General features: G+C 43.1%; 1 protein-coding gene across 1 annotated transcript in view; it reads left to right on the forward strand.

The window, feature by feature from the left end:
* The window catches only part of LOC110499115 (vesicle-fusing ATPase), a 49793-nt gene that overhangs the window by 3262 nt on the left and 31360 nt on the right, over nt 1-15171 (forward strand). The window contains exons 2-4 of the mRNA XM_036955956.1: nt 10535-10620; nt 12527-12626; nt 14990-15029. Coding sequence (XP_036811851.1) covers nt 10535-10620; nt 12527-12626; nt 14990-15029 — 226 coding nt within the window. The remainder of the gene's footprint in view (nt 1-10534; nt 10621-12526; nt 12627-14989; nt 15030-15171) is intronic.

Consider the following 15171-nt stretch of genomic DNA (forward strand, 5'->3'; position numbering starts at 1 on the left):
AACTCAGTTTTCCATGAGGTTTATTAGCATAATTGGATTAGTTCCAAAATATAGACCTAAATAACAGTAGTATCTTTGATGTTGGTTGGTAACAGGGCAGCTCAAATGTACTCAACCTAAGCTTTTTTTCTGGCTACTTTTGCACCAAAGTGGTTTCTCAGAAAATCACTGACTGTAAGCATCACATTTTATTTTGATTTCAGTAATAGCATCCTAAAAATATAAAAGATTGAGTCTGTATTTGGGGAAACAGCGCCGCTGTTCACCCCAGCACCTTTGTTATTTTTGGGGGGGTTGTTGAAATGGAAGAGAGTAGCGTGTGTGTTCCCCCCCCCTCACAAAAAGGTGTTATTATTAAAATAAATTATAGTGGCCCTTGTGTGCACATCAAATAATACCGTATACCCCGGTATGGTACAGTATGACGGTATGAAAATCTGTATACCGAAAAGAAAATCTGTATATATTTTCACATGGACAGGGTGTAGTGGAGCGGGTTGAAAGATTCCTTGGTGTCCACAACACTAAGGATCTATCACGGTCCAATCACACCAACACAATCGTGAAGAGGTCACAACAATGCCTCTTTCCCCCTCAGGAGTCTACACCCATTGTTTCTCCTCTTAATTTATTGGTGGGACGCCACAGTTAATGGCGCCGGAGGAGATGGCTGCCATTTTAATGGGCTTCTAACCAATTGTGCTATTCTGTGTGTGTTTTCATGTTTCACTTTTATTTGTACATAATGTTTCTGCCACTGTCTCTTATGACTGAAAAGAGCTTCTGGACATTACAACAGCGATTACTCACCTCTGACCAAACAAAGATGTTTTATTTAATGAATCGGTGGTGAGAAATGTACGGCTCCTCCCGGACCAGGCCCAAATCCCCATCATTCGCATGAAGAGGAGATGCCGATACAGGGGGTGCATATCTGGGTGCTTGGTAAGAATTAGTTGGTGAGTGGATAATCTGCCTTTACCATCCGTCCTACTGGCAACCGTGCAATCCCTGGAGTATAAACGGGACATATCTTCTGTTTCGCATACAAAGCTCTCCCTCGCCCTCCATTTGGCAAATCTGACCATAATTCTATCCTCCTGATTCCCGCTTACAAGCAAAAGTAGGAAGTACCAGTGACTCGCTCATTACGGAAGTGGTCTGATGATGCGGATGCTAAGCTACAGGACTGTTCTTTTGCTAGCACAGACTGGAATGGGTTCCGGGATTCATACGATGGCATTGAGGAGTAAAGCATATCAGTCATCGGCTTCATCAGTAAGTGCATCGACGACATCGCCCCCCCCCCAGTGACCGTACGTACATATCCCAACCAGAAGCCAAAGATTACAGGCAACATCGGCACTGAGCTAAAAGCTATAGCTGCCGCTTTCTAGGAGCAGGAGACTTGTAAGAAATCCCCATATGCCCTCTGACGAACCATCAAACAGGCAAAGCATCAATCCAGGACTAAGATGGAATCTTATTACACCGGCTCTGATGCTCGTTGCATGTGGCAGGGCATGTAAACTATTACGGATTACAAAGGGAAACCCAGACGCAAGCTGCCCAGTGACGCGAGCCTACCAGACGAGCTAAATGCCTTTTTTATGCTCGCTTTGAGGAAAGCCACACTGAAGCATGTATAAGAGCACCAGTTGTTCCGGACGACTGTGTGATCACGCTCTCCGTAGCCGACGTGAGTAAGACCTTTAAACAGGTAAACATTCACAAGGCTGCAGGGCCAGATGGATTACCAGGGCACGTACTCGGAGCATGCGCTGACTAACTGGCAAATGTCTTCACTGACATTTTCAACCTCACTCTGGCCGAGTCTGTAATACCCGCAATGTTTCAAGCAGCCACCACCATTGTCTCTGTGCTCAAGAACGGCAAGGTAACCTGCCTAAAGGACTACCGCCCCGTAGCACTCACGTCTGTAGCCAAGAAGTGCTTTAAAAAGCTGGTCATGGCTATCGTCAACACCATCATCCCAGAAACCCTAGACCCACTTCAATTTGCCCCAACAGACCCCAACAGATCCACAGATGATGTAATCTCCGTTACAATGCCCATTCCCACCTGGACAAAAGGAAAACCGACAGCATTCTCACATAGGTTGACTACAGCTCAGCGTTCAACACCATAGTGCCCTCAAAGCTTATCACTAAGCTAAGGACCCTGTGACTAAACACCTCCCTCTGCAACTGGATCCTGGACTTCCTGACGGGCTGCCCCCCCCAGGTGGTAAGGGTAGGCAACAACACATCTGCCACACTGATCCTGAACACTGGGTTCCCTCAGGGTTGCGTGCTTAGTCTTGTCCCCCCCCGTACTCCCTGTTTACCCACGAGTGCGTGGCCATGCATGTGCATGACTCCAACCCATCATTAAGTTTGCTGATGTCACAACGGTGGTAGGCCTGATCACTGACAATGATGAGACTAGATGTCGACCGATTTATCATTTTTCAACACCCTTTACCGATCGGAGGACCAAAAAAAGCCGATACCGATTAATTGTCCGATTATTGTTTTATATATACACACACACACACACAGTTGAAGTCAGAAGTTTACATACACTTAGGTTGGTGTCATTAAAACTAATTTTTCAATGTCAATGTCTTGTTAACAAACAATAGTTTTGGCAAGTTGTTTAGGACATCTACTTTGTGCATGACACAAGTCATTTTTCCAACAATTGTTTACAGACACGTTCAATTTTACGTGAAAGAATATATCACAATTCCAGTGGGTCGGAAGTTTACATACACTAAGTTGACTGTGCCTTTTTAACAGTTTGGAAAATGTCATGGCTTTAGAAGCTTCTGATAGGCTAATTGACATAATTTGAGTCAAATGGAGGTGTACCTGTGGGTGTATTTCAAGGCCTACCTTCAAACTCAGTGCCTCTTAGCTTGACATCATGGGAAAATCAAAAGAAATCAGCCAAGACCTCAGAAAATAAATTGTAGACCTCCACAAGTCTGGTTCATCCTTGGGAGCAATTTCCAAATGCCTGAAGGTACCACATTAACTTGTACAAACAGTGCGCAAGTATAAACACCAATGGACTACGCAGCCATCATATCGCTCAGGAAGGATCACAAAGTCAGCTAATTTCCACTCCATTCATATGCAAATAATTTTGATTCATACACTGGCTTTTCTTTCTGCCATGTTTTTATTTTATACCTGCCCTTCCCTTATCCCTTACCTTCCCTTATCTACACTGAAATAATATAATTTCAGTAGTCTTCTATTTACCATGGATTTTTTTGTTTTATATTTCGCATTGCTCATTAGTACACCCTTGTGGTAGAATTCATATGTATCTATCGTAGGTCCTAGGATACAACAAAGAATAATGTGGAACAAATAAATACCACCAAAGGTTTACCTTCCAATAATGAACACCTTGTGAAACAGCTGTAAAATCCAACCTGGCATTTAAGATTAAGACAAACTTTTGATATGTTTTGGTACAGTTGTGTTATTCATTTGTATTTCTAAATCGATATATAGCATTAGAATTGTTTTATAACTGCAGACGTTCAGGTTATTTCCAAGGACTTTAAGTAAAATGACTGCCATGAAGACAAGAATTCTCACGAGTAGAAATTGATGATCCCATAAAAGTTGATCCCATTGATGCTGTTGACCCGGATCACTGGTTGCTGCGGAAAAGGAGGCGGTCAAAGGGGGTGAGAGTAACCGGTGTGAAATGGCTAGCTAGATAGCGTTGCTCTGCAAGGGCCGCGGCTTTTGTGGAGCGATGGGTAACGATGCTTCGATGGTGACTGTTGTCGATGTGTGCAGAGGGTTCCTGGTTCAAGCCCAGGTTGGGGCGAGGGACTGAGGCAGTAAGTACTGTTACAAAGTCTGTATGATAGCGCCACTAAATGTGAAGGATATTTCGCACTGGCCAGCTATAATTCAACTATTTGTGTGATGAACGGATGTACACTGCAATAGTGTTGCAAATACAGAGTAATCTTGAGCTTTCAATTATTTAAGTTGGACATACTATGGTTATGTATATGATTAACTCTTGGAACTCTAGGGGCAGTATTTTAATTTTTGGAAAAAAATGTTCCCGTTTTAAACGGGATATTTTGTCAGGAAAAGATGTTAGAATATGCATATAATTGACAGGTTTCTATAGAAAACACTCTAACGTTTCCAAAACTGTAAAGATATTGTCTGTGAGTATAACAGAACTGATGTTGCAGGCGAAAGCCTGAGAAAAATCCAATCCGGAAGTGCCCGTGACATGTCACTATATCAGTGGAGGCTGCAGAAGGGAGGATGGCTCATAATATTGGTTGGAATGGAGTCAATGGAATGGTATCAACCACACCACTTGCTTGATACCATTTCATTTACGCCATACCTTATTATGAGCCATCCTCCCCTCAGCAGCCTCCACTGAACTGTATAGCTGTAACTGTATATGTATAGCTAGCAACATGTAGATGACCAACTAGCTAGATAGAAAATGGTTGAAAGATTGTTGTACATAGACAACTGGACAGATTTAGCTAACAGAAGTTAACTTCTTAACGTTACCCTGAATTGTGAATTTCTCCGAATGTTGCGCCTCTTGTCGAGATCAGTGGTGCCTTCATAGTACTTTGCCTGATTGGAAAAATAGAAGAATCTCAGAGGGATGCCATTTGAAGTGCAAGCTAAATACAAACAAAGCTACAATAAGTTACAGTAGCTAACTAGCTAACGTAATCTAAATAAAACTGTCTAGCTAGCGAGCGACTGTAGCTGGATAGCTGACTAGGCAGGCTGAGGTTAAGTACAGTAGCTAACGTCAATCTAAAAACAGATTAAATTATTTATTCCTATTTAAATCAGATTTTCTTGAAGCAGCAGGTTGTCACTGTCAAAAACACTGTTTTTGGAGAGCTATTTTTTGATAGAACCCAGCGACTCCCACTGTGACGTGGGGTTGGGGGGGGCACTTTTTGACAGGGGGACACTATTTGGCATGACAGGACACCATTGATTGTGTTATGTTTGAGTCACTCGGACAACATAGGGACACAGTATAAGCTGTTGAAGGAATTGCAGGAAATCCCCCGGCATGATAAAAAAAATCAGACTGTAGCTGGCTCGTTGTCAGTTTAAGCTAGAGACCTTTGCATGGGCTGCGTCTCAATCCACTGCATCCGCCGATGTCGCTCTTCCACATCTGCGGTGAAAGGTGGCAGAACTAGTGTCGCAGACCATGAGACATCCCAAAATTCGGTCTTCTCACAAAAATGATCCCCACAATTGTTGGTACATCCGATCTGCCAACTTCTGTCTGAACAGTTTGGGATACACGCTAATATATGACCCCTCTATGGAAAGGTGACTCTCACGAAAACGTATAGTGCATTCGAAAAGTATTCAGACCCTTTGACTTTTTCCTCATTTTGTTACATTACAGCCTTATTCTAAAATTTATGAAATTTAATTTTTTTCCCCTCAATCTACACACAATCCTCATATTGACAAAGCAAAAACAGGGCTGTAGAAATGTTTGTGAAAAATAAATGGAAATTTGACATTTTACATAAGTATTCAGACTCTTTATGCAGTACTTTTGTTAAAGCACCTTTACAGCCTCAAGTCTTCTTGGGTATGACACGACAAGCTTGGCACACCTGTATTTGGGGTGTTTCTCCCATTCTTCTCTGCAGATCCTCTCAAGCTCTGTCCAGTTGGATGGGGAGTGTCGCTGCACAGCTATTTTCAGGTCTCTCCAGAGAAGTTCAGTCAGGTTCAAGTCCGGGCTCTGGCTGGGCCACTCAAGGACATTCAGAGACTTGTCCTGAAACCACTCCTGCGTTGTCTTGGCTGTGTGCTTAGGGTCATTGTCCTGTTGGAAGGTGAACCTTCGCCCCAGTCTGAGGTCCTGAGCTCTCTGGAGCAGGTTTTCATCAAGGATCTCGCTGTACTTTACTCCATTCATCTTTCCCTCAATCCTGACTAGTCTCCCAGTCCCTGCCGCTGAGAAACATTCCCACAGCATGATGCTAACACCACCATGCTTCACCGTAGGGATAGTGCCAGGTTTCCTCCAGACAGGCCAAAGAGTTCACTATTGGTTTCATCAAACCAGAGAATCTTGTTTCTCATGGTCTAAGAGTCCTTTAGGTACCTTTTGGCAAACGTCAAGCGGGCTGTTATGTGCCTTTTACTGAGTGGTGACTTCTGTCTGGGCACTCTACCATAAAGGCCTGATTGGTGGAGTGCAGCAGAGATGGTTGTCCTTCTGGAAGGTTCTCCCATCTCCACAGAGGAGCTCTGTCAGTGACCTTCGGGTTCTTGGTCACCTCCCTGACCAAGGCTCTTCTCCCCCGATTACTCAGTTTGGCCGGGCGGCCAGCTCTATGAAGAATGTTGGTGGTTCCAGACTTCTTCCATTTAAGAATGATGGAGGCCACTGTGTTCCTGGGGACCTTCAATTCCCCAGAGCTGTGCCTCTACACAATCTTGTCTCTGAGTTCCTTGGACAATTCCTTCAACCACATGGTTTGGTTTTTGATCTGACATAACTGTCAACTGTGGGACCTTATATAGACAGGTGTGTGCCTTTCCATATCATGTCCAATCAATTGAATTGACTAAAATCAAGTTGTAGAAACATCTCAAGGATGATCAATGGAGCAGCATGCACCTGAGCTCAATTTTGAGTCTCATAGGAAAGGTTCTGAATAATTATACAAGGTATTTCTGTTTTTAATTTTTAATACATTGGCAAAAATGTCTAAAAACCCGTTTGTTTTGTCGTTATAGGCTGTTTGTAGATAATCGATTTTACATTAAGGCTGTAACGTAACATGTGGATAAAGGGAAGGTGTCTGAATGCTTTCCCGAATACACTGTACATGTTTGCTCTGGGATGCCTCACAAGACTTGTCTGAAGTCTGTTAAAAAGATGATTGCAAAAAAAGTAATAATTTTAGGCAATAAACTAATTGTTTCCTGCTCTTTCTTATATCGCTCAGATATAGGACAGACACTTCAGAACAAACTTCCTTTAGATTTTTTTAGGGACTCTGTTTATCCATGGATAAAGCTATTATTCAATGGGCTAATGGCAGTGAATCCAAATCCAATGTTTCATGAAATAATTTATATTATTTTGATACCTTGTTTAAGGGGTCCTAAAACTAAATCAAATAGCTAAAGGATCCTTGGTATGACCATCTTAAAACAATTCCATATGTTCGCTTAGTAGAACTGCCATTGGCCATGCCCACTTTGCCGCCGCTGCTTAAAAAGATCCTAGGGAAAACACTGCTGTACTTAGTTCCCTATTGCAATTGCATATCTCTCTCAATATATATGGTCAAGCTTTCTATAGGTCGTTGGTAATAAAACGTCACAATAACTTGCAGTGTTCGATTTGCCTGCTGCGTGGCAAGGAGACCCCCCCCCCCCCCAGCTCCAATAAAACCATTGACAGCTACGTGCCGTTTTCAAGGGATTGTTAAATAAATGTTATCTATTTGGTTGTAATATCATCACCTCTTCAGTGATTCTCTGGTTTACACAGGTGTGAGTGTTGATGAGGACAAGGCTGGAGATCACTCTGTCATGCTGATTGAGTTCAAATAACAGGCTGGAAGCTTCAAAAGGAGGGTGGTGCTTGGAATCATTGTTCTTCTTCTGTCAAACATGGTTACCTGCAAGGGACATGCCGTCATCATTGCTTTGCACAAAAAGGGCTTCACAGGCAAGGATATTGCTGACAGTAAGATTGCACCTAAATCAACCATTTATCGGATCATCAAGAACTTCAAGGAGAGCGGTTCAATTGTTGTGAAAAAGACTTCAGGGCGCCAGAATCGTCTCCTAAAGTTGATTCAGCTGCGGGATCGGGGCACCACCAGTACAGAGCTTGCTCAGGAATGGTAGCAGGCAGGCGTGAGTGCATCTGCACAAACAGTGAGGCGAAGACTTTTGGAGGATGGCCTGGTGTCAAGAAGGGCAGCAAAGAAGCCACTTCTCTCCAGGAAAAACATCAGGGACTATTCTGCAAAAGGTACATGGATTGGACTCCTGAGGACTGGGGTAAAGTCCTTTTCTCTGATGAATCCCCTTTCCGATTGTTTGGGGCATCCGGAAAAAAGCTTGTCTGGAGAAGACAAGGTGAGCGCTACCATCAGTCCTGTGTCATGCCAACGGTAAAGCATCCTGAGACCATTCAGGTGTGGGGTAGCTTCTCAGCCAAGGGAGTGGGCTCACTCACAATTTTGCCTTAGAACATAGCCATGAATAAAGAATGGTACCAAAACATCCTCCAAGAGCAACTTCTCCCAACCATCCAGGAACAGTTTGGTGACGAACAATGCCTTTTCCAGCATGATGGAGCACCTTGTCACAAGGCAAAGTTGATAATTAAGTGGCTTGAGGAACAAAACATCTATCTTGGGTCCATGGCCAGGAAACTCCCCAGACCTTAATCCCATTGAGAACGTGTGGTCAATCCTCAAGAGGTGGGTGGACAAACAAAAACCCACAAATTCTGACAAACTCCAAGCATTGATTATGCAAGAATGGGCTGCCATCAGTCAGGATGTGGCCCAGAAGTTAATTAACACTCAGAGCCACTGAGTGTACAAAACATTAGGAACATCTTCCTAATATTGAGTTGCACCCCCTTTTGCCCTCAGAACAGCCTCAGTTCATCGGGGCATGGACTCTATGGTGTCGAAAGCATTCCACAGGGATGCTGGCCCATGTTGACTCCAATGCTTCTCACAGTCGTGTCAAGTTGGTGTTATGTCCTTTGGGTGGAGGACCATTCTGGATTCACACAGGAAATGGTTGAGTGTGAAAAACCCAGCAGCTTTGCAGTTCTTGACACACTCAAACCTGGCACCCACGACTATCCTTTGTTCCAAGGCACTTTAAATATTTTGCCTTGCCCATTCACCCTCTGAATGGCACACACAATCCATGTCTCATTTGTCTCAAGTCTTAAAAAGTTTCTTTAAATCTACCTGATTTGAAGTGGATTTAACAGGTGGCATCAATAAAGGATCATAGCGTTCACCTGGATTCACCTGTTTTAGTATGTGCCATTTGAAAGAGCATGTTCCAGTTTATACTGTGAATCGCTAGGAAAAAATTTAGATGATTTTTAGGCCATATCATTCAGCAGAAGTTGGAGAGTGGAGGCATGGGTATTTGAACTCTTCAAAATATATTTTTCTGGAGACTTATAACATGTTACACTTGTAGCTCTTTGCACTGTGAGAGGCTATGGCTTGTATAAATCACCATCATCCCTGTGGAGAACTTATAGCTGTGATATATTACAAGGTTACTATCAACCGTTATGAGAAAGTTGCGTAGGCCTGGAAAATAGCCTGAAGTCAGAGGTGTCACGTTGCTAGAATTTTACCATAGCTCCTCAAAGAAGTAGCTAGGAGTAATGACTTTATTCTCAGGAAGATGCAAAACAACAACCCCGGCCTAGACAGTTGATTTCTTTCTTGAAATGTGCAATAGTTTGAGGTACACTGTTGGTTTAAACAGAATCCCTCAAGGGAGAACTTTAGCCTACACTTTATGAAATGGGGTCCATTTTTTGTTTGTTTTTTTGGTTAACAAACCTGAGTTGTTTTGCATCTGTATGAGGCTTGTCAACCATCCTACATGTCTTCACTACCTACAAAGCCCTATTCCTCACTTGTTATCTCTTTTCAGTTTACATCAATATATTTTCAATGCTTCCCTCCCACTTCTGGGGATATGTATGAATGGATAGCCAATAGCAGGAAAAGCTTTTCCATCCAATCAAATTAGCTGGAGTGGAGGGACAACCCCATTCACTGCCTAGGCTAAATTGAATTCGTCTTAGACCCACTAACTCGCACAGAGGCAATATGGGAAGTTTGCCACACAGGCAAAAAAAACAATGTTTATTTGAAAAGAAGCGATCTGGTTTTTAAGGAGCGTAGGTTGACAATCGACATGGGAATGCAGTTTGTCCCACATGTAGCCTAGGCCTATCTGTTTGTTTGCTATACGACTCAAATACACTTACTTCAATATTTTATTTAACCTGTAACTAGACAAGTCAGTTAAGAACAAATTCTTATTTGCAATGACAGCCAAACCCGGATGACGCTGGGCCAATTGTGCGCAGCCCTATGGGACTCCCAATTGCGGCCGGTTGCGATACAGCCTGGTTTCGAGCCAGGGTGCCTCTAGTGAAGACCTCTAGCGCTGAGATGCAGTGTCTTAGACTGCTGCGCCACTCGGGAGCAATGTTGAGGAAATGACGCAGGTCCTTTCTACTTAACTGGATTGGAGCAGCCTTTAGTAGTACAATCTTTTCAAATAGCTGAAACTTACTAACAGGCATAGGCCATGTGATACCACAGACAAGGGGTGTGAAAGAGGAAATATTTTCATTACACTATATCAATTGCAATTGGTATGTCAATTGGTATGTTCCTTTTTAAAAACAATTTTTATGGTTATTGAGTCTCTTTTTTTTCTGTTATTCTCCTTGCCAGACTATGCAAGCGGCGCGATGCCCAACAGACGAACTGTCACTTACCAACTGCGCAGTCGTGAGTGAGAAGGACCCACAGTTTGAACAGTAAGTAATGTGTGTGTGACCACTATATGGTTGTATGCTGTTTGTGCATGTACGTGTGTTTTGATCCCCAGCCCTGAGGTGCCTCTGCCACATCAAAGGTGTGTGTGTGTGTGTGTGTGTGGCGGTAGATCACAGTGGATCACTGGGGCTCAGCTCTCTAGCCAGGATGCCAAAAGCCCCAGGGCTGTCACATTCTGTCTGTGGCTGCTCTGATTTCATTCTCTATCACCAAATAATGTTGTTCTGTCTTTTCATCTCTGGCCTTGCACCTGTCCCTCTGGGGCAGGTGTGGGACTCACCAAAGCTCTTACCTGGTGAAAGAAGTAACCCACCCCAGCAGAAAAATGTCACCATGGAACATATGGTCCCGCTGTGTCTCACTGTCGGGTCTTGACCCAATAAAGAGGATTCAAAAATTCTCTCAATATCATGCTTGCTATCCATGTAAACATACAGTGGGGCAAAAAGTATTTAGTCAGCCACCAATTGTGAAAGTTCTCCCACTTAAAAAGATGCCTGTAATTTTCATCATAGGTACACTTCAACTATGACAGACAAAATGACAAAATAAAATCCAGAAAATCACATTGTAGGATTTTTTTGGAATTTATTTGCAAATTATGGTGGAAAATAAGTATTTGGTCACCTACAAACAAGCAAGATTTCTGGCTCTCACAGACCAGTAACTTCTTCTTTAAGAGGCTCCTCTGTCCTCCACTCGTTACCTGTATTAATGGCACCTGTTTGAACTTGTTATCAGTATAAAAGACACCTGTCCACAACCTCAAACAGTCACACTCCAAACTCCACTATGGCCAAGACCAAAGGGCTCCACGCAAGATCTCACCCTGCGGGGTAAAAATGATCACAAGAACGGTGAGCAAAAATCCCAGAACCACACGGGGGGACCTAGTGAATGACCTGCAAAGATCTGGGACCAAAGTAACAAAGACTACCATCAGTAACGCACTACGCCGCCAGGGACTCAAATCCTGCAGTGCCAGACGTGTCCCCCTGCTTAAGCCAGTACATGTCCAGGTCCGTCTGAAGTTTGCTAGAGAGCATTTGGATGATCCAGAAGAAGATTGGGAGAATGTCATATGGTCAGATGAAACCAAAATATAACTTTTTGGTAAAAACTCAACTCATTGTGTTTGGAGGACAAAGAATGCTGAGTTGCATCCAAAGAACAACATACCTACTGTGAAGCATGGGGGTGGAAACATCATGCTTTGGGGCTGTTTTTCTGCAAAGGGACCAGGACGACTGATCCATGTAAAGGAAAGAATGAATGGGGCCATCTAGCGTGAGATTTTGAGTGAAAACCTCCTTCCATCAGCAAGGGCATTGAAGATGAAACATGGCTAGGTCTTTCAGCATGACAATGATCCCAAACACACCGCCCGGGAAACGAAGGAGTGGCTTCGTAAGAAGCATTTCAAGGTCCTGGAGTGGCCTAGCCAGTCTCCAGATCTCAACCCCATAGAAAATCTTTGGAGGGAGTTGAAAGTCTGTGTTGCCCAGCAACAGCCCCAAAACATCACTGCTCTAGAGGAGATCTGCATGGAGGAATGGGCCAAAATACCAGCAACAGTGTGTGAAAACCTTGTGACGACTTAAGGGTATATAACAAAGTACTGAGAAACTTTTGTTATTGACCAAATAGTTATTTTCCACCATCATTTGCAAATAAATTCATAAAAAATCCTACAATGTAATTTTCTGGATTTTATTTTCTCATTTTGTCTGTCATAGTTGAAGTGTACCTATGATGAAAATTACAGGCGCCTCTCATATTTTTAAGTGGGAGAACTTGCACAATTGGTGGCTGACTAAATACTTTTTTGCCCCACTGTACATATCATAGTTTTCTCTGTATGATATGATAGTCCTCTTCTCTATGCAGTCACGTGACCGTGAGAACCACGCCGACCCACAAGTTTGTGTTCACAGTGAAGACCCACCAGAGTGTGGTCCCGGGGACCATCGCCTTCAGTCTGCCACAGGTAGGAGACATCATCATGGCCTTCATAAAATAGGCTACACACACTGTGTTCAAAGCTATCCTTACTTGATAGATAAATGATACATTGACCAAGTCGAACCCACATATTTTAGGGCGTTATAACTAAAGTCATCATCTAATCGATGACGATGATAAAGTTGGTTTCTACAGGTGCAGCGCAGTCACAATGTGTGGATGATCGTCTGACTGTATTTGACTTTAGCTGTCTGGCTTACTATGGCCGTCCTGTGTGCATGCTCCTCCTCTTTGTTGTCTTCTATCATGTCTGTCGCTGCTTTTGACCTTTGCCTGTCTCTGCCTGCTCTTTCTCCTTCTATAAACTCTGCAGCCACAGCCGGCACTCAGGTACTCCAGCAACGTCCTCCTTGGCCGGTCTTATTTCACAACTAGATTGGAGTAATGAACAGAAGCAGTTGTAAATAGGACCGTAGAGACATTTTATAAGATTGTAGCAATGCGCTACATGATAACTCTTGGCTGGACATGTATCAATGGCCTAATGCGCCTTACAGTAGCGTAGAGCTTCGGCCGCCATGTAAAGTAGGTGACACGTGGGTTCAACTATCAGTCAAAAACCCTTAGCCCGGTCCGGACGTTTTTTTTTAACCTGTTGTGGGACTAATGTTCTTCTTGAAAGATGTTGTAAAATAAGACCGTGTTTAAGAGACAGCCTACATCACTGTCTTTGTCAGAACACCCTAGTTATCACTGATGGTTCATTGGAGGTGTACTGTCTAGTAGTTGCAAAAATACAGTATCAGTCAAAAGTTTGGACACACCTACTCATTTGACGTTTTTTCTTAATTTTTTCGACTATTTCCTACATTGTAGAATAATAGTGAAGACAGACATACTATGAAATAACACACATGGAATCATGTGTGTTATTTGGCACCTTTGCCTTAATCACAGCTTTGCACACTCTTGGCATTCTCTCAACCAGCTTCACCTGGAATGCTTTTCCAACAGTCTTGAAGGAGTTTCCACATATGCTGAGCACTTGTAGGCTGCTTTTCCTTCACTCTGCAGTCCAACTCATCCCAAACCTTCTCAATTAGGTTGAGGTCGGGTGATTGTGGAGGCAAGGTCATCTGATGCAGCACTTAATCATTCTTGGTCAAATAGCCCTTACACACCCTGGAGGTGTGTTGGGTCATTGTCCTGTTGAAAAACAAATGATCGTCCCACTAAGCACAAACCTGATGGGATGGTGTATTGCTATAGAATGCTATGGTTGCCATGCTTGTTAAGTGTGCCATGAATTCTAAATAAATCACTGACAGTGTCACCAGCAAAGCACCATCACACCACCTCCATGCTTCACGGTGGGAACCACACATGCGGAGATAATTTGTTCACCTACTCTGCGTCACAAAGACACAGTTGTTGGAACCAAGCATCGCAAATTTCGACTCCAGACCAAAGGACTGATTTCCACCGGCCTAATGTCCATTGCTCGTATTTCTTCTTCTTAATGGTGTTCTACCATGAAGGCCTGATTCACGCAGTCTCCTGAACAATTGATGTTGAGATGTGTCTGTTACTTGAACTCTGAAGCATTTTTTGTGGGCTGCAATTTCTGAGGCTGTTAAGTCTAATGAACTTATCCTCTGCAGCAGAAGTAACTCTGGGTCTTCCATTCCTGTGGCGGTCCTCATGAGAGCCAGTTTCATCATAGCGCTTGATGGTTTTTGTGACTGCATTTGAAGAAACTTTCCAAGTTCTTGAAGTGTTCCGGGTTGACTGACCTTCATGTCTTAAAGTAATGATGGACTGTCGTTTCTCTTTCCTCATTTGTGCTGTTCTTGCCATAATATGGACTTGGTCTTTTACCAAATAGGGCTGTCTTCTGTATACCACCCCTACCATGTCACAAAACAACTTATTAGCGCAAACGCATTAAGAAGGAAAGAAATTCCACAAATGAACTTTTAAGGCGGCACACCTGTTAATTGATATGCATTCCAGGAAGCTGGTTGAGAGAATGCCAAGTGTGCAAAGCTGTGATCAAAGCAAAGAGTGGCTACTTTGAAGAATATAACATATATTTTGGTTACTATGTGATTCCATGTGTTATTTCATAATTTTGATGTCTTCACTATTATTTTACAATGTAGAACATAGTAAAAATAAAGAACCCTTGAATGAGTAGGTGTGTCCAAACGTTTGACTGGTACTGTATGTTAGAATGTCTCTTTTTCCTGAGCCTGTTTGTACCTTGTTGCTGGGCAACTGGATTCTATAGATAGTGATGCCCTTTTTATATGGTCTTTGTTTGCATAGTTTATACAAAAGAAATGTGTCAACTGTACACTGACTAGGATACAATACTTGTTTTCCCAGAGAAAATGGGCAGGCCTCTCCATTGGTCAGGATGTGGAAGGTAAGACTAAAACATGATGGTATTGAACTGTGAGGTGAATGCAGGAAGACAAAGTGCAGTCTCTCTCTGAATTATTCTCATTGATTGCCATTGTATAATTGCTGTCCTATCATTAGCCACCAGATGGGGCGGCAGGTAGCCA

The sequence above is a fragment of the Oncorhynchus mykiss genome, chromosome 20, assembly GCF_013265735.2.
Source record: "Oncorhynchus mykiss isolate Arlee chromosome 20, USDA_OmykA_1.1, whole genome shotgun sequence".
NCBI classification, from domain to species: domain Eukaryota; kingdom Metazoa; phylum Chordata; class Actinopteri; order Salmoniformes; family Salmonidae; genus Oncorhynchus; species Oncorhynchus mykiss.